At 37.8% G+C, this 12,493-nt stretch overlaps 2 protein-coding genes across 4 annotated transcripts in view; one reads left to right on the top strand and one right to left on the bottom strand.

Moving 5' to 3' along the window:
* Positions 1 to 12,160, bottom strand: part of cript (cysteine-rich PDZ-binding protein) — a 28,573-nt gene extending 16,413 nt beyond the window's left edge. Inside the window, exons 1-6 of one of the 3 annotated variants that reach the window (XR_010013828.1) lie at positions 12,072 to 12,160; positions 8,678 to 8,743; positions 7,614 to 7,668; positions 7,414 to 7,517; positions 7,181 to 7,283; positions 2,083 to 2,318 (exon numbers count right to left, since the gene is read on the bottom strand). Coding sequence is in view for 2 of the 3 variants with exons in the window: in XM_063002911.1 (XP_062858981.1) it covers positions 7,219 to 7,283; positions 7,414 to 7,517; positions 7,614 to 7,668; positions 8,678 to 8,743; positions 12,072 to 12,087 (306 nt within the window). In the remaining variant the exon portion in view is untranslated. Of the gene's footprint in view, positions 1 to 2,082; positions 2,319 to 5,815; positions 7,284 to 7,413; positions 7,518 to 7,613; positions 7,669 to 8,677; positions 8,744 to 12,071 lie in introns of those variants that run through there. The other 2 variants (XM_063002911.1, XM_063002910.1) reach the window with 2 other exon arrangements.
* Positions 842 to 5,576, top strand: gch2 (GTP cyclohydrolase 2). The gene is made up of 6 exons (XM_063002909.1): positions 842 to 1,118; positions 2,186 to 2,295; positions 2,406 to 2,461; positions 3,889 to 3,920; positions 4,698 to 4,782; positions 5,352 to 5,576. The coding sequence occupies exons 1-6, from the start codon at positions 875 to 877 to the stop codon at positions 5,479 to 5,481; spliced, it is 657 nt and encodes a 218-aa protein (XP_062858979.1). The 5' UTR covers positions 842 to 874; the 3' UTR covers positions 5,482 to 5,576.
* Positions 12,161 to 12,493: the final 333 nt, after the last annotated feature.

Here is a 12,493-nt window from a genome sequence, read left to right as displayed (position 1 = left end):
GGCTGCTGCCCATGTTTCGAAGGGGATATGGGTTAGCTTCGATCTCCTCGGTCAGGGCAGGATTCGGCATAGACAGAGAGGAAGCACGATGCAAATTGAACAATTGGATGCGCTAAAAGGGGGAGAGAAAAAAAAAAATAATAATAATAAAAAATTAATAAAATAAAGTTGACCAGACGAAACATGAAATATCTCAGGTTCATCCTGTCTGCAATCAAATAAAAGTCAAAGTAAATGTAAGAAACTCTGTGTTTTTTATTATTCGCATTTTCCATGCTGTCCCAACTTTTTTTGATTTGGGGTTGTAAATAAATTTCTTTTTTTGCACATGGGGCATTATTTATTGCAGGGGGGCAGATGATCTTAGTTACACCAATGATTTACCTCAATAAAACAGTAGATTTTACCTTCTGTGAAATACAAATTCATAAAACTTAACGTTTAAAAACTATGAGCATTTTATTTGGCTGGAAAAGCGTGATCAGAGGTGCTTAAATATGCAATTTAATGCGTTTAGAGCACGCGAGATCATATGCTCTTTATTAACACACAAATCCATGCAATTGGGATAAAGTATAATCTCAAATTAGGTGCTCGTTCAGTGTGGATTTTGTGTCAGGAATCTAATACAATGCTCATGTTGATTGGAACATGAAGATTAAAACACACGAGGGCAACTTCCTCGGTGTATTATCAAAGCTGGAATGATCTAACCATTAATACATCTGCGTGGTGCTGACGTGAGTAAATTGGACAGTGAGTGAGCTGATGCAGTATAAATCCTGCACATCACACCGAGAGGGAGTCAGTGCAGAACAGCAGAAGCAGTGAGCAACAAGTCCTAATATTTACTACAACACCAACACACTTTTACATGATGGAATACAACCACAACCAAACCAAAATGAGCGACTTGTACACCAACTGTACACCACTGTCGGTACAGAAGATAAAAAGCGCAAAGCAGCAGAACAGTGAAGAGGAACTGGAGACAGCTTACACCACCATACTGGGCGCACTGGGAGAGGATACAGAGCGCGAGGGGCTTCTGAAAACCCCTCAACGAGCCGCCAAAGCCATGCAGTTCCTGACCAAGGGCTACCAGCAAACCATCTACGGTAAGAGAGCACTCCAAAAAATGTTTATGATTTAACCCCTCCAAAAACACATCAATTTATGCTTTTAATTGCACTATTATAGCCAAATATATGCAGACACTTAATTATTGTGGGACATCTCATTCCAAATCCATTGTCATGAGCAAATATAACATCTTCACTCTTCTGGAAAAGGCTATCCACAAGATTTTGGAGAGTGTCTATGGGAATTTGTGCAGGCATTTGTGAGGACAGTTGAGATTTTCATCCTAAAGGTGTTCAATAGGGTTGTGCTAAGGGATTTGTGCCACTATAGTTCTTCCACACCAAACTATGTCTTTCTTTATTAAGCTCATGCTGGAACAAGAACTGGCCCTCTCTTAAGTTAAAAATCCTGTATTATTTATTCAATTTCAGTAACTGCTACGTCGTAATCAAAGTATTGAAGGGTCTAGTGCACTTACTGAAGTACTCACTCACTCATTCATTTACATGCTTAAACCTTGTGATAAATTAGGGCCAATACACATAGCATCATGTGTGGAGTACAGTGGAGAAACTGCATTAAGACATGCCATATATCTTTTAATGGATGATAATTGTGAGGGAAATCTAAATTGCATTTATGGACTTATGTTAAAAACCAATTACATTTCAATTACAGTTCATTTTTCTACACTATATGGCCAAAAGTATGTGGACGCCTGGCTAACAATTGAATTCAAGTGTTTGAACTATAACCATTGCTAACAGGTATATAGAATCAATTATATTAAATAAATATCCTTTCAACTGTGGCAACAGTTCGGGAAGTGCCTTTTTCTATTCCAGCAGGGCTGCCCCTGTGCACAGACCACAGACACACTCCAAATACTTGTGGAAAGCGTTACATGAAGATAAAAAGTAGATACAGCTACATCCCATTACATATTAATGCTGAAAGTTTTGGAACGGGATGACCAACAAGCTCATGGTACATACATACCTATAGTGTGAAGCTTTGTTAAGATATAAACCGGTACACAAACTCTTAGATGTAACATGCAGCACAGTTGGTAACTAAATAAATGCTCTTTTTCTGTTCATAGATGTCCTTAATGATGCCATCTTCGATGAGGACCATGATGAGATGGTTATAGTCAAGGACATTGACATGTTTTCTCTTTGTGAACATCATCTTGTACCATTTTTTGGCAAGGTAAGTCTTTGAACAGGTTCATGCTAAGAGGGACAAAAGGGAAACAAACATTACACTTGGTAATGCTCATACTGGAATTAACACTATATTTACATGTTATCTTTCCTCAGGTCCACATAGCATATCTGCCAAATAAAAAAGTGGTTGGCCTGAGTAAAATGGCCAGGTGAGTATGCCATGTACACAAACAAACAAAATAAAGTGTGTAGTAATGTACAAGGTCACTGTGTGTTAACCAAATGCTACATAACAGTTAACTCACAATAAAGAAATATAATCATCTATTTGTTTTCCCACTGTTTAAACAAAAGCACTGGGTGAAAGTCAGGACTGCATCCTAAAAAGAGCGTGGCATCACACTTTTACTCACTCACTCGCAACTAAAGGCAGTGTAGTTGGCAATCCACATTCTGCACGTTTTTAAGAGGTGTCAGAAAAGCAAACTCCTCAAAGAGAGCACCCAGGAGTGTCGTAAATCACTGTCAATAGCCCCCTCTTGTGGAGAAACTTCCACCAGCCAAGATGAGTGAGCAAATTAATAAGTTACAAGCCAAGTCCATTGATTGAAACATTAACATTTAAAACATGGTAAAGCACAATGCTGCAGCAGTTAATAAAAGTGCTCTGGCAACTTGGGTTCAAACCTTGTTTTCAGTCACTGTCTATGTGTGTTTTCAGGCAGTGTTTTACTTAATTCCCCACTTTCACCTATGGGCAAGCTTTAGTTATACAGTTGTTATAGTATGTATACTGCATTGTATAATGTTGCATTGTTCTAATTTACAGTGACCCTTATCATCATACAAGTGTTTACTGAAGAATAAATGATTATGAAATGGCTAAATCTTGATAAAGTCATTTATTTTCATTAACGGTTATGATAATGGAAACAGTTTTATAAAACACATGGTGTCTCATCAGTTTAAGGGAGAAAAAAGGGATGTGTTAGTCTCAGTCCAGTGAGTTCTTCCGTTATTATAGCTCTTTCACTTGAGGCTTAGACTCAAAGCCTGACATTGCACCCTGTCCCATTCCTGGTACTGAGAAAATCCCTAATAGCCTCTACTCATCATTCCATCAGGCTATGGGAACTGATGCTGTTCTCACTACATGTAGCATAAAGATGCCGAGTCTGCATTAATAAGATTTTCCCTCTTACTCACTACTTCAAATATTGTGGATTGGTACTAGATTTTATTAAATGTGATTGTGTGAATTTGTGCTCATTCAGTCTAAAAAGATGAAGCCCACAGTTTTGAAATGGGCTCATGTTTAGGTTTAGAAAGGGAAAATTGCAGAAACATAATAAATGAATGATACAGGATGGTACTAATAATACTCAGAAATACGTAGTTCTTAATGTTATTATACTGCCCTATTCACATGCTGAAGGTAAACTGGCTGCTTTAAACTACCTCTGTCTAAATGAGTAAAAGAGTGTGTCTAGAGTGCATTCTTACTTTGTGCTTTTGACCCACCATGTCCCTGACCAGAATTAAACACAAGTGTTAAAGCACCCAGTCTAGACCAAGACCTGAATTATGAGCATTTTTAAGAAAGATAACCTATTGTCCCAATTTTGTATTTCTACAGGATTGTGGAAATCTACAGCCGCAGACTGCAAGGTAATTATTACTGACCATTAATATAAACACATATTCCTGAATGTGATAAGTACAACTGTAACAAAACAGGCATTGGTATAAACATTCATGGGGGTGGTCCAATGTTTTGGCTCAATGTTTTAATGTGTATCTATAATAATATATTTATTTATACACATTAAGACAGGAAAGCAGTAATTTATGAACTGCCTTTTCGAGAAATATTAACAAAAAGTTCAGTTGTTTACATGAAGAAAAATTGTTGAGGTGTCTAATAAAAAAAACAACCTTTTTCAACCTATTCATTTTGAAGCAAGATAATGCCTAGTCACATTTTGCATGTTACAACATTATGACTTGGTACGAGAGCACAGATGCTAGACTTGGACTGCCAGCAGTACAGATCCTCCTCTTATTAAAACATGTAGTGCATTTTAAATTGACACAGTTAAGCAGTTTTAACAAAAAAAATGGGTAAAAAATTCTTCTTTACATCCACAACAATTGGTGTACTTAGTTTCCAATTATACATTGTTAAAAAGCAAGGTGAAATAAGTGCTAAACAAGCCCGTGTCCCAAGATTTTTGAAACATGTTACAGCCACCAAATTTATTAGTTTAAAAATTGTCTTTGTACTGTCTTTATTTAAATAGAAGTCAAAAAGGATTTGCCAAACATTGCTGTTTTATATACATTTTTCCTACTGTCCCAACTCTTTTGGAATTGGGTATATTAACATTAATAAAATACTTTGTGTAACTTCTATATGACTGTATTCTTGGCTTACTTCTACCATAGTACAAGAGCGCCTGACAAAGCAGATTGCTAAGGCCGTCTTTGAAGCTGTGCAGCCCGCTGGAGTAGCAGTAGTCATAGAAGCAGCGTGAGTAATGACATAACTTCTTAATCTGTCTAACTTTATAATTACTCCTCTCTCTCTCTCTCTCTCTCTCTCTCTCTCTCTCTCTCTCTCTCTCTCTCTCTCTCTCACACACACACACACACACACACACACACACACACACACACACACACACACACACACACACACGGGGTGTCATGATATACACTATATGGCCAAAGGTATGTGGACACCAGAACATAAGCTTGCTTTTCCACACATATTTGGAGGGTTTCTGTGGAAATCTGTGTCCTTTTAGTCATAAACTCACTGTCAGCCTTTAATGTGGGAGGAGATCCTAAAGGTGTTCAGTGGGGTTGAAGTCAAGGCTCATCCACACTAAAACCACGTCTTTATAGACCTTGCTTCTTGTACAAAGGCACAGTTCTGTTGGAACATTGAGATGCCTTACCCAAAAATAATTTACAAAGCTGGCAAACCTGAAAAAAATGCAGTATAGCTACAAATAGTAAGACAGATAAGTGTACTGTAAATTTGTGAACGATGACTCATACAGACACAATTTCATTTATATTTGGCTTTTGTTGCAGTCATATGTGCATGGTCATGCGTGGAGTACAGAAGATAAACAGCCGCACCGTGACCAGTACCATGCTGGGAGTGTTCAAGGAAGATCCAAAGACCCGAGAGGAGTTCCTGGCCCTGACCAAGAGTACCTAGGGTGTCACTGTGCCTTTATTGAAGACTCCACTAAATAAAAACAAGCAACACCAGCAATGGAACTTCAGCTGTAGTGAGCTGTGCTATTTATTATAACCTTAACTCTTAATATTGCTGTGTTGCCAAGTGTTGCCAAATACATATTATAATCATTATAGCTGCCATAAAACTATTTAATAAAGTATTTTACTGATTATTAACCAACATTGTAATGTTTTATTTATCCTACATTTACTCATTCAATTATGTTCAGAAACTGATTTATTTATTAGGATTTTAACATCATGTTTCACATTCATGACAGAAACAGTAATTATTTATTACACAGCATTAATCAGTTCAAGTTTTTTTATTGTCAAACACAGTCATGGACAATTATCTCCATTTCACCTCACTTGCATGTCTTGGGACTATGGGAACAAACCCACGCAGACACAGGGAGAACATGCAGACTCCACACAGAGAGGACCAGGACCATTTTGCTGTGAGGTGACAGTGCTACCCACCAAGCCACCCCAGGAACTGATTAGAATTAGAAGTTCATAGGAACACTAGCTGCTACACAAGAATTTTTAGCAGTCTACTAACTGTTTCTAGAGGGTTAAAGAGGAAACCTGGGACAAAAATTAAGAAAGTGACAAGAAATGAGGATCAAAACCAGGGATCTAATTCATGCTTTTAGAACCTTTAGTCAGAGGCATGGCAGGACGGGTTCCATGGGCAAACACTGGGCGCAAGGCAGGAATACCCTAGACAGGGCACCAATTCATCGCTGGGCTCTGGGCATTCACCAAGATCTAATCTCGGACCTTCTTGCTGTGAGGCGACAGTGCTATCCACCGAGCCACCCCACCAAACCCATTAAACCATGTGTCGATTAACCCTGCTTTGTGCACAGTCAAACTGAAGCAGAGAAGGGCCTTCCTCAAAATATTGCCACAAAGTTGAAAACATAAAATACATTTTGTCAATTTGGGGGGTACTTCTGGTCATTTAGTGTAGTGTCAAAACAATCATTATTATTATGAAACAGTTTGTATTTTAAAGTTTACTTGACAATGTGAAAACAATTAGTTTTACCTTTTATTTTGGCAAAAAAAAAAAACAACATCCCAGGTTTTACAAATGAAACAATGATAAAAAACAAAAAAAAGGGTTAAGCATTACAATTACGGTACAATAAACAATCTACCACAAGGCAGGTGAGGACATAAAATATACACATTTACACAAATAATCATACTGAGTCCACAGGGTCAATGATTCAGGATGATATTTAAATGTCAAAGTTGGAACGTTGCTGGAACTCGGCCTCAGCAAAAATAAACACACTGGCCTCTTATTGACCTTGTAGTAAAGGGTGCACAATGAGTCAGTGTTGTATTAACCAAATGCATGCTGAGCTTTGCAATTAAACAAATAACATATATAAAATGTAGCAGGTTTACTTTAAAGGCATGGTACAGTTTGTTGAGAAAAGATCAGGAGGACAAGACTTGAATCTGCATGAAACAGTACACGCCGCTATTGCTTCAGTTTTCTACTTAAGGAGATACATTATTGAAGTATATGCAGTATCATGTTAAATACCAAATCATAACTGCAAACAGACCAGCATCCTTAACTCCACTGCATTATTTAAATACACATTGTTATTTAGAGTTAAAGACAGTTAAAACATTGTGCATCCCTCCCTCACCTCTAAACAGACGAGAAACTGTCCATCAACAGTATCGATCACACTGAGGTCTGCTTGTAATTCTTGGTGTCTAAAACTTTCTTCCCACACATGGCACAGATCCCTACAGAATAGGAAACAGAAGAAACACTAATTCAGTACATAAGTCATATGAATTTAATATCAAAATGGCTTTCTGATTAGGCTAAGCAGCCCAGAGACATGTATCATCATTGGCTTGTTGTTAAACACACCTTTCTTGTAGGCACATCCCTGGCAGTAGTGTGAGCCAGACTGGTGAACGGAGCTTTTGCAAATTCTGCATATAGCAAAACTGGACTTCCCATACGGATCAAATCTAATGCAGACAAAAGAAGTTTGTTAATAATGTTCTCCACAACACAATAAAAGCTCAGTGTGGTTAAGTCAAAGTGCTACTACAAAATAACCCCACCTGGCTTTTTTTGATGTCAGCATTTTATTTTCATTGATCTTCCGTCCACCACTTTCTGTAAAACAGATCATGTACATTATACACCACATATATATATATATATATATATATATATATATATATACTGGCCACAACATTAAATCCAGTGGCAAATAAAGTGAATAACATTGATTCTAAATACAATTGCACTAATAAAAAGTGGGATCTATAAAGGTCTTGTGTGGGTTCCCAACATGCATTGGCTAGCAGCTACCAAAGGTGGTTCAAGAAAGAGCAAATGATGACCTGATGACAGGGTTTTAATTGATCAAGGCTTAATTATGCACATGAACTGGTCGTAGTGGCCATGCTGACCCACTGCCTACAATGGGCATGTGGGCAGCCGAACAGGACATGAAGCAACAAAAGAAAGTGGCCTGGTCTGATGAGGCATGTCATCTTTCATGTGGACAACCAGGATCGTGTTTTGGATGCACTATGGGAAGACGGCAAGATGTCGAGGGTGATGTTTTGGGCAATGCTCTACTGGGAAACTTTACTTTAACACATACCACCTACCAAAACGATGGTGAAGACCAAGTACATTTGTCTTCTCCAAGTAAAGTGGCCTCTTTTAGCAGGATAATATGCCCTGCCATAGTGCAGAATAGTTCAGGAATGGTTTGAGAAACATATCAAGTATCTGTGGGATGTGCTGGACAAAAGTCGGATCCATGGAGGCCCCACCCTGCAACTTACAGGACTTTGAATTTGCTGCTAACTTCTTGGTGCAAGATACTACAGTACACCTTCAGAGGACTCCATGCCTCAACATGTTAGAAGGTCAGAGCTGTTTTGGCAGCATGAGGGGGACATACCCAATATTAGGCAGATGGTTTTAATTTTATGGCTGATCAGTGTAGCATTTTCTAGAATAGACCTTTAGTTTTTTATTGGTACTGAAAATAAACCATTTATCAACAGCCTTTAATAGAATTAAGCAAAACATACTTATCCAAATATAGATGCACATAGTGCTGAACATGATATGAACATAATTTTTATCAACAGTTTACACATATTACCTGTTGTATTTCTTGCACCATCTTTCCAGGTATCGGGAGTGATAACTCGCCCAAGTTTCTTCTCACCTAAGAGACACAATTAAAACGTTGCTTAAAACAATCATATTTTATTTTAAAAGTAATAGGTTATTTTTAAAAATAGAAATTAAAACTGTACAATAACTTGTAACTGATTAATACTATTTTAACCTTATTAAATAATTAGGCTCTTAATTCACAGCCTTTAACTAATCTGGTTGCCTACGCTGTAGTGGATTGCTATCCGGCTTATTTATTGACAATGTTAATCTAACTGTATTTATTGTTGCTATTTAAAAAAATACCTTAACGATGTAAAGAGAAGTCTTATTTAAAGGCAAAATGTTTATGGTTAAAAACATTTAAAAGCCGCCAAAAGACTTTAATTCCATAAAAGATGGAACAGTATGTGAAATGCAAGTAAAATGGTAAACAAGAAATATATACATTCACTTTGACCTGTATTTCAATAATAATAATAATATTATTCTATCCCCAGCCATAGATCCCAGCTCCTCCTGGGGGCTCCCTAGAAGTTTCCAAGCCAACTGTAAGAAATAATCCCCCAGCTTGTACTGGGTCACCCAGTTTGAGAAACATATCAAGTATCTGTGGGATGTGCTGGACACCCTGGAGGAAAAGCTCTGGTGGGAGCTGAACAGGGGGCATTACCCAAACCAGCTGAACTGTATTCTGCAGCAGCTCTGCTCTGAAGCGCCACCAGATTATTAAACTCCTCATCCGGTCATTGAGTATATGTGAAATATGTGAAATATATATATATATATATATATATATATATATATATATATATATATATATATATACAGTGTATCACAAAAGTGAGTACACCCCTCACATTTCTGCAAATATTTCATTATAACTTTTCATTGGACAACACTATAGACATGAAACTTGGATAGAACTTAGAGTAGTCAGTGTACAGCTTGTATAGCAGTGTAGATTTACTGTCTTCTGAAAATAACTCAACACACAGCCATTAATGTCTAAATAGCTGGCAACATAAGTGAGTACACCCCACAGTGAACATGTCCAAATTGTGCCCAAATGTGTCGTTGTCCCTCCCTGGTGTCATGTGTCAAGGTCCCAGGTGTGAATGGGGAGCAGGGCTGTTAAATTTGGTGTTTTGGGTACAATTCTCTCATACTGGCCACTGGATATTCAACATGGCACCTCATGGCAAAGAACTCTCTGAGGATGTGAGAAATAGAATTGTTGCTCTCCACAAAGATGGCCTGGGCTATAAGAAGATTGCTAACACCCTGAAACTGAGCTACAGCATGGTGGCCAAGGTCATACAGCGGTTTTCCAGGACAGGTTCCACTCGGAAAAGGCTTCGCCAGGGTCGACCAAAGAAGTTGAGTCCACGTGTTCGGCGTCATATCCAGAGGTTGGCTTTAAAAAATAGACACATGAGTGCTGCCAGCATTGCTGCAGAGGTTGAAGACGTGGGAGGTCAGCCTGTCAGTGCTCAGACCATACGTCGCACACTGCATCAACTCGGTCTGCATGGTCGTCATCCCAGAAGGAAGCTGACGCAGAAAAAAGCCCGCAAACAGTTTGCTGAAGACAAGCAGTCCAAGAACATGGATTACTGGAATGCCCTGTGGTCTGACGAGACCAAGATAAACTTGTTTGGCTCAGATGGTGTCCAGCATGTGTGGCGGCACCCTGGTGAGAAGTACCAAGACAACTGTATCTTGCCTACAGTCAAGCATGGTGGTGGTAGCATCATGGTCTTGGGCTGCATGAGTGTTGCTGGCACTGGGGAGCTGCAGTTCATTGAGGGAAACATGAATTCCAACATGTACTGTGACATTCTGAAACAGAGCATGATCCCCTCCCTTCGAAAACTGGGCCTCATGGCAGTTTTCAAACAGGATAACGACCCCAAACACAACCTCCAAGATGACAACTGCCTTGCTGAGGAAGCTGAAGGTAAAGGTAATGGACTAAACCCAATTGAGCACCTGTGGCGCATCCTCAAGTGGAAGGTGGAGGAGTTCAAGGTGTCTAACATCCACCAGCTCCGTGATGTCATCATGGAGGAGTGGAAGAGGATTCCAGTAGCAACCAGTGCAGCTCTGGTGAATTCCATGCCCAGGAGGGTTAAGGCAGTGCTGGATAATAATGGTGGTCACACAAAATATTGACACTTTGGGCACAATTTGGACATGTTCACTGTGGGGTGTACTCACTTATGTTGCCAGCCATTTAGACATTAATGGCTGTGTGTTGAGTTATTTTCAGAAGACAGTAAATATACACTGCTATACAAGCTGTACACTGACTACTCTAAGTTCTATCCAAGTTTCATGTCTATAGTGTTGTCCCATGAAAAGATATAATAAAATATTTGCAGAAATGTAAGGGGTGTACTCACTTTTGTGATACACTGTATATATATATATATATATATATATAAAAATATTTTTCTTAATAAAAGGAAATCTAATTAAAAATAAAACAAATGGTCATATCATCAAATCCCACATATCAAACGTATGAGACAGGATTTCTTTCACATTTAAGGATTCTGACAAACACCTTTCATCCAAAGACATACAGTTAATGAAAAATACAACCCAAGCAGTTAAGGGTTAGACCCAAAAGTTGTAGGGCTCAAACTATTAATCTACCTAAAACTAGTACCAAGTACCTTAACCATTAAGCCACCACTTATCTGTAAAGTATGGTGACCAGTTTTAAAGATGCACTTCTCTGTATATACTTAAAATAAATGTGACATATCTGATAACATAATTAACGAGAATTGTTGAATGTATGAGATCTAAGCTTGTGTATTTTATGACTAAGAAAACATCTTCTGCTAGCCCTTCACTTTCCCCAGTCACTAATAAAAACATGATAGACTCTAATGTTAAATAGCCAGCATCTTACAGCAATGTGATTGTGAGGAAAAACACAAAATCTCTCGCTGTGATTTAACTTGTAAGCACTAAAGCGGAAACTCCAGCCGATGTAACTTTAACTTCTTTTCTGCTCAGTTGGATACTAACAGTATTAAACGTAAATAACTGCGCTGGCGTGTAGAGAACCAGGCCTCTTATAACACCACATACTACTTAATAAACTGTATGTGAAATCAGTAACGACCCCAACTGTGCTGCAGTGATTACAAACTACTGAATACAGAATCATGTGCTCTGTAACACATCATACAATATACGTGCTAGCTAGCCAGAAAGCTTTAATCTGCGTAGCTAACAAGCTAAGCTACAAATATGAGCCCAAAACCAAACTAACACGACTAATATTTTCAGTTTTTTAGTTAAACAAAAAGTAAAAGACAAGAACATAATATAGTCTAACAAAACAGCAGTTATATACTTACATTTATCACAAACCATTTCTATACAAGTCTTTATCACGACGCCAAGTCTGAAACCGTCAAAACAAACAAGCTACAGAGAAGCTACAACTACGAACAACCACGTATTACTAACATTTAGAATAAAAGTTCATCTAAAGCCCAAAACATTACCAAGAACAATGTTATTAATTTTTGCTAGTGTATTATACTGCTTATACTCATATAATAAATTATCATCTAAATGTATTACAAATATTAAAGTCAATCATTGCGTGAAGTCATTTCTTTAACTAATTTGTACGTGTTTTATGGGTCAAGAAATAATTTTTAAAAAGTGTAAAACTTGTAATAAGTGTATTATTATTTAAATTTACAATACGTATAGAAAAAAATACGATTCTGTATCTTAAATATTTGTTTCACTGGTTTTAAAATTGTAAAAA

This window comes from Trichomycterus rosablanca, chromosome 10, assembly GCF_030014385.1.
Source record: "Trichomycterus rosablanca isolate fTriRos1 chromosome 10, fTriRos1.hap1, whole genome shotgun sequence".
In the NCBI taxonomy this organism is placed as follows: domain Eukaryota; kingdom Metazoa; phylum Chordata; class Actinopteri; order Siluriformes; family Trichomycteridae; genus Trichomycterus; species Trichomycterus rosablanca.
This window is presented reverse-complemented; position numbering and strand designations above follow the sequence as displayed.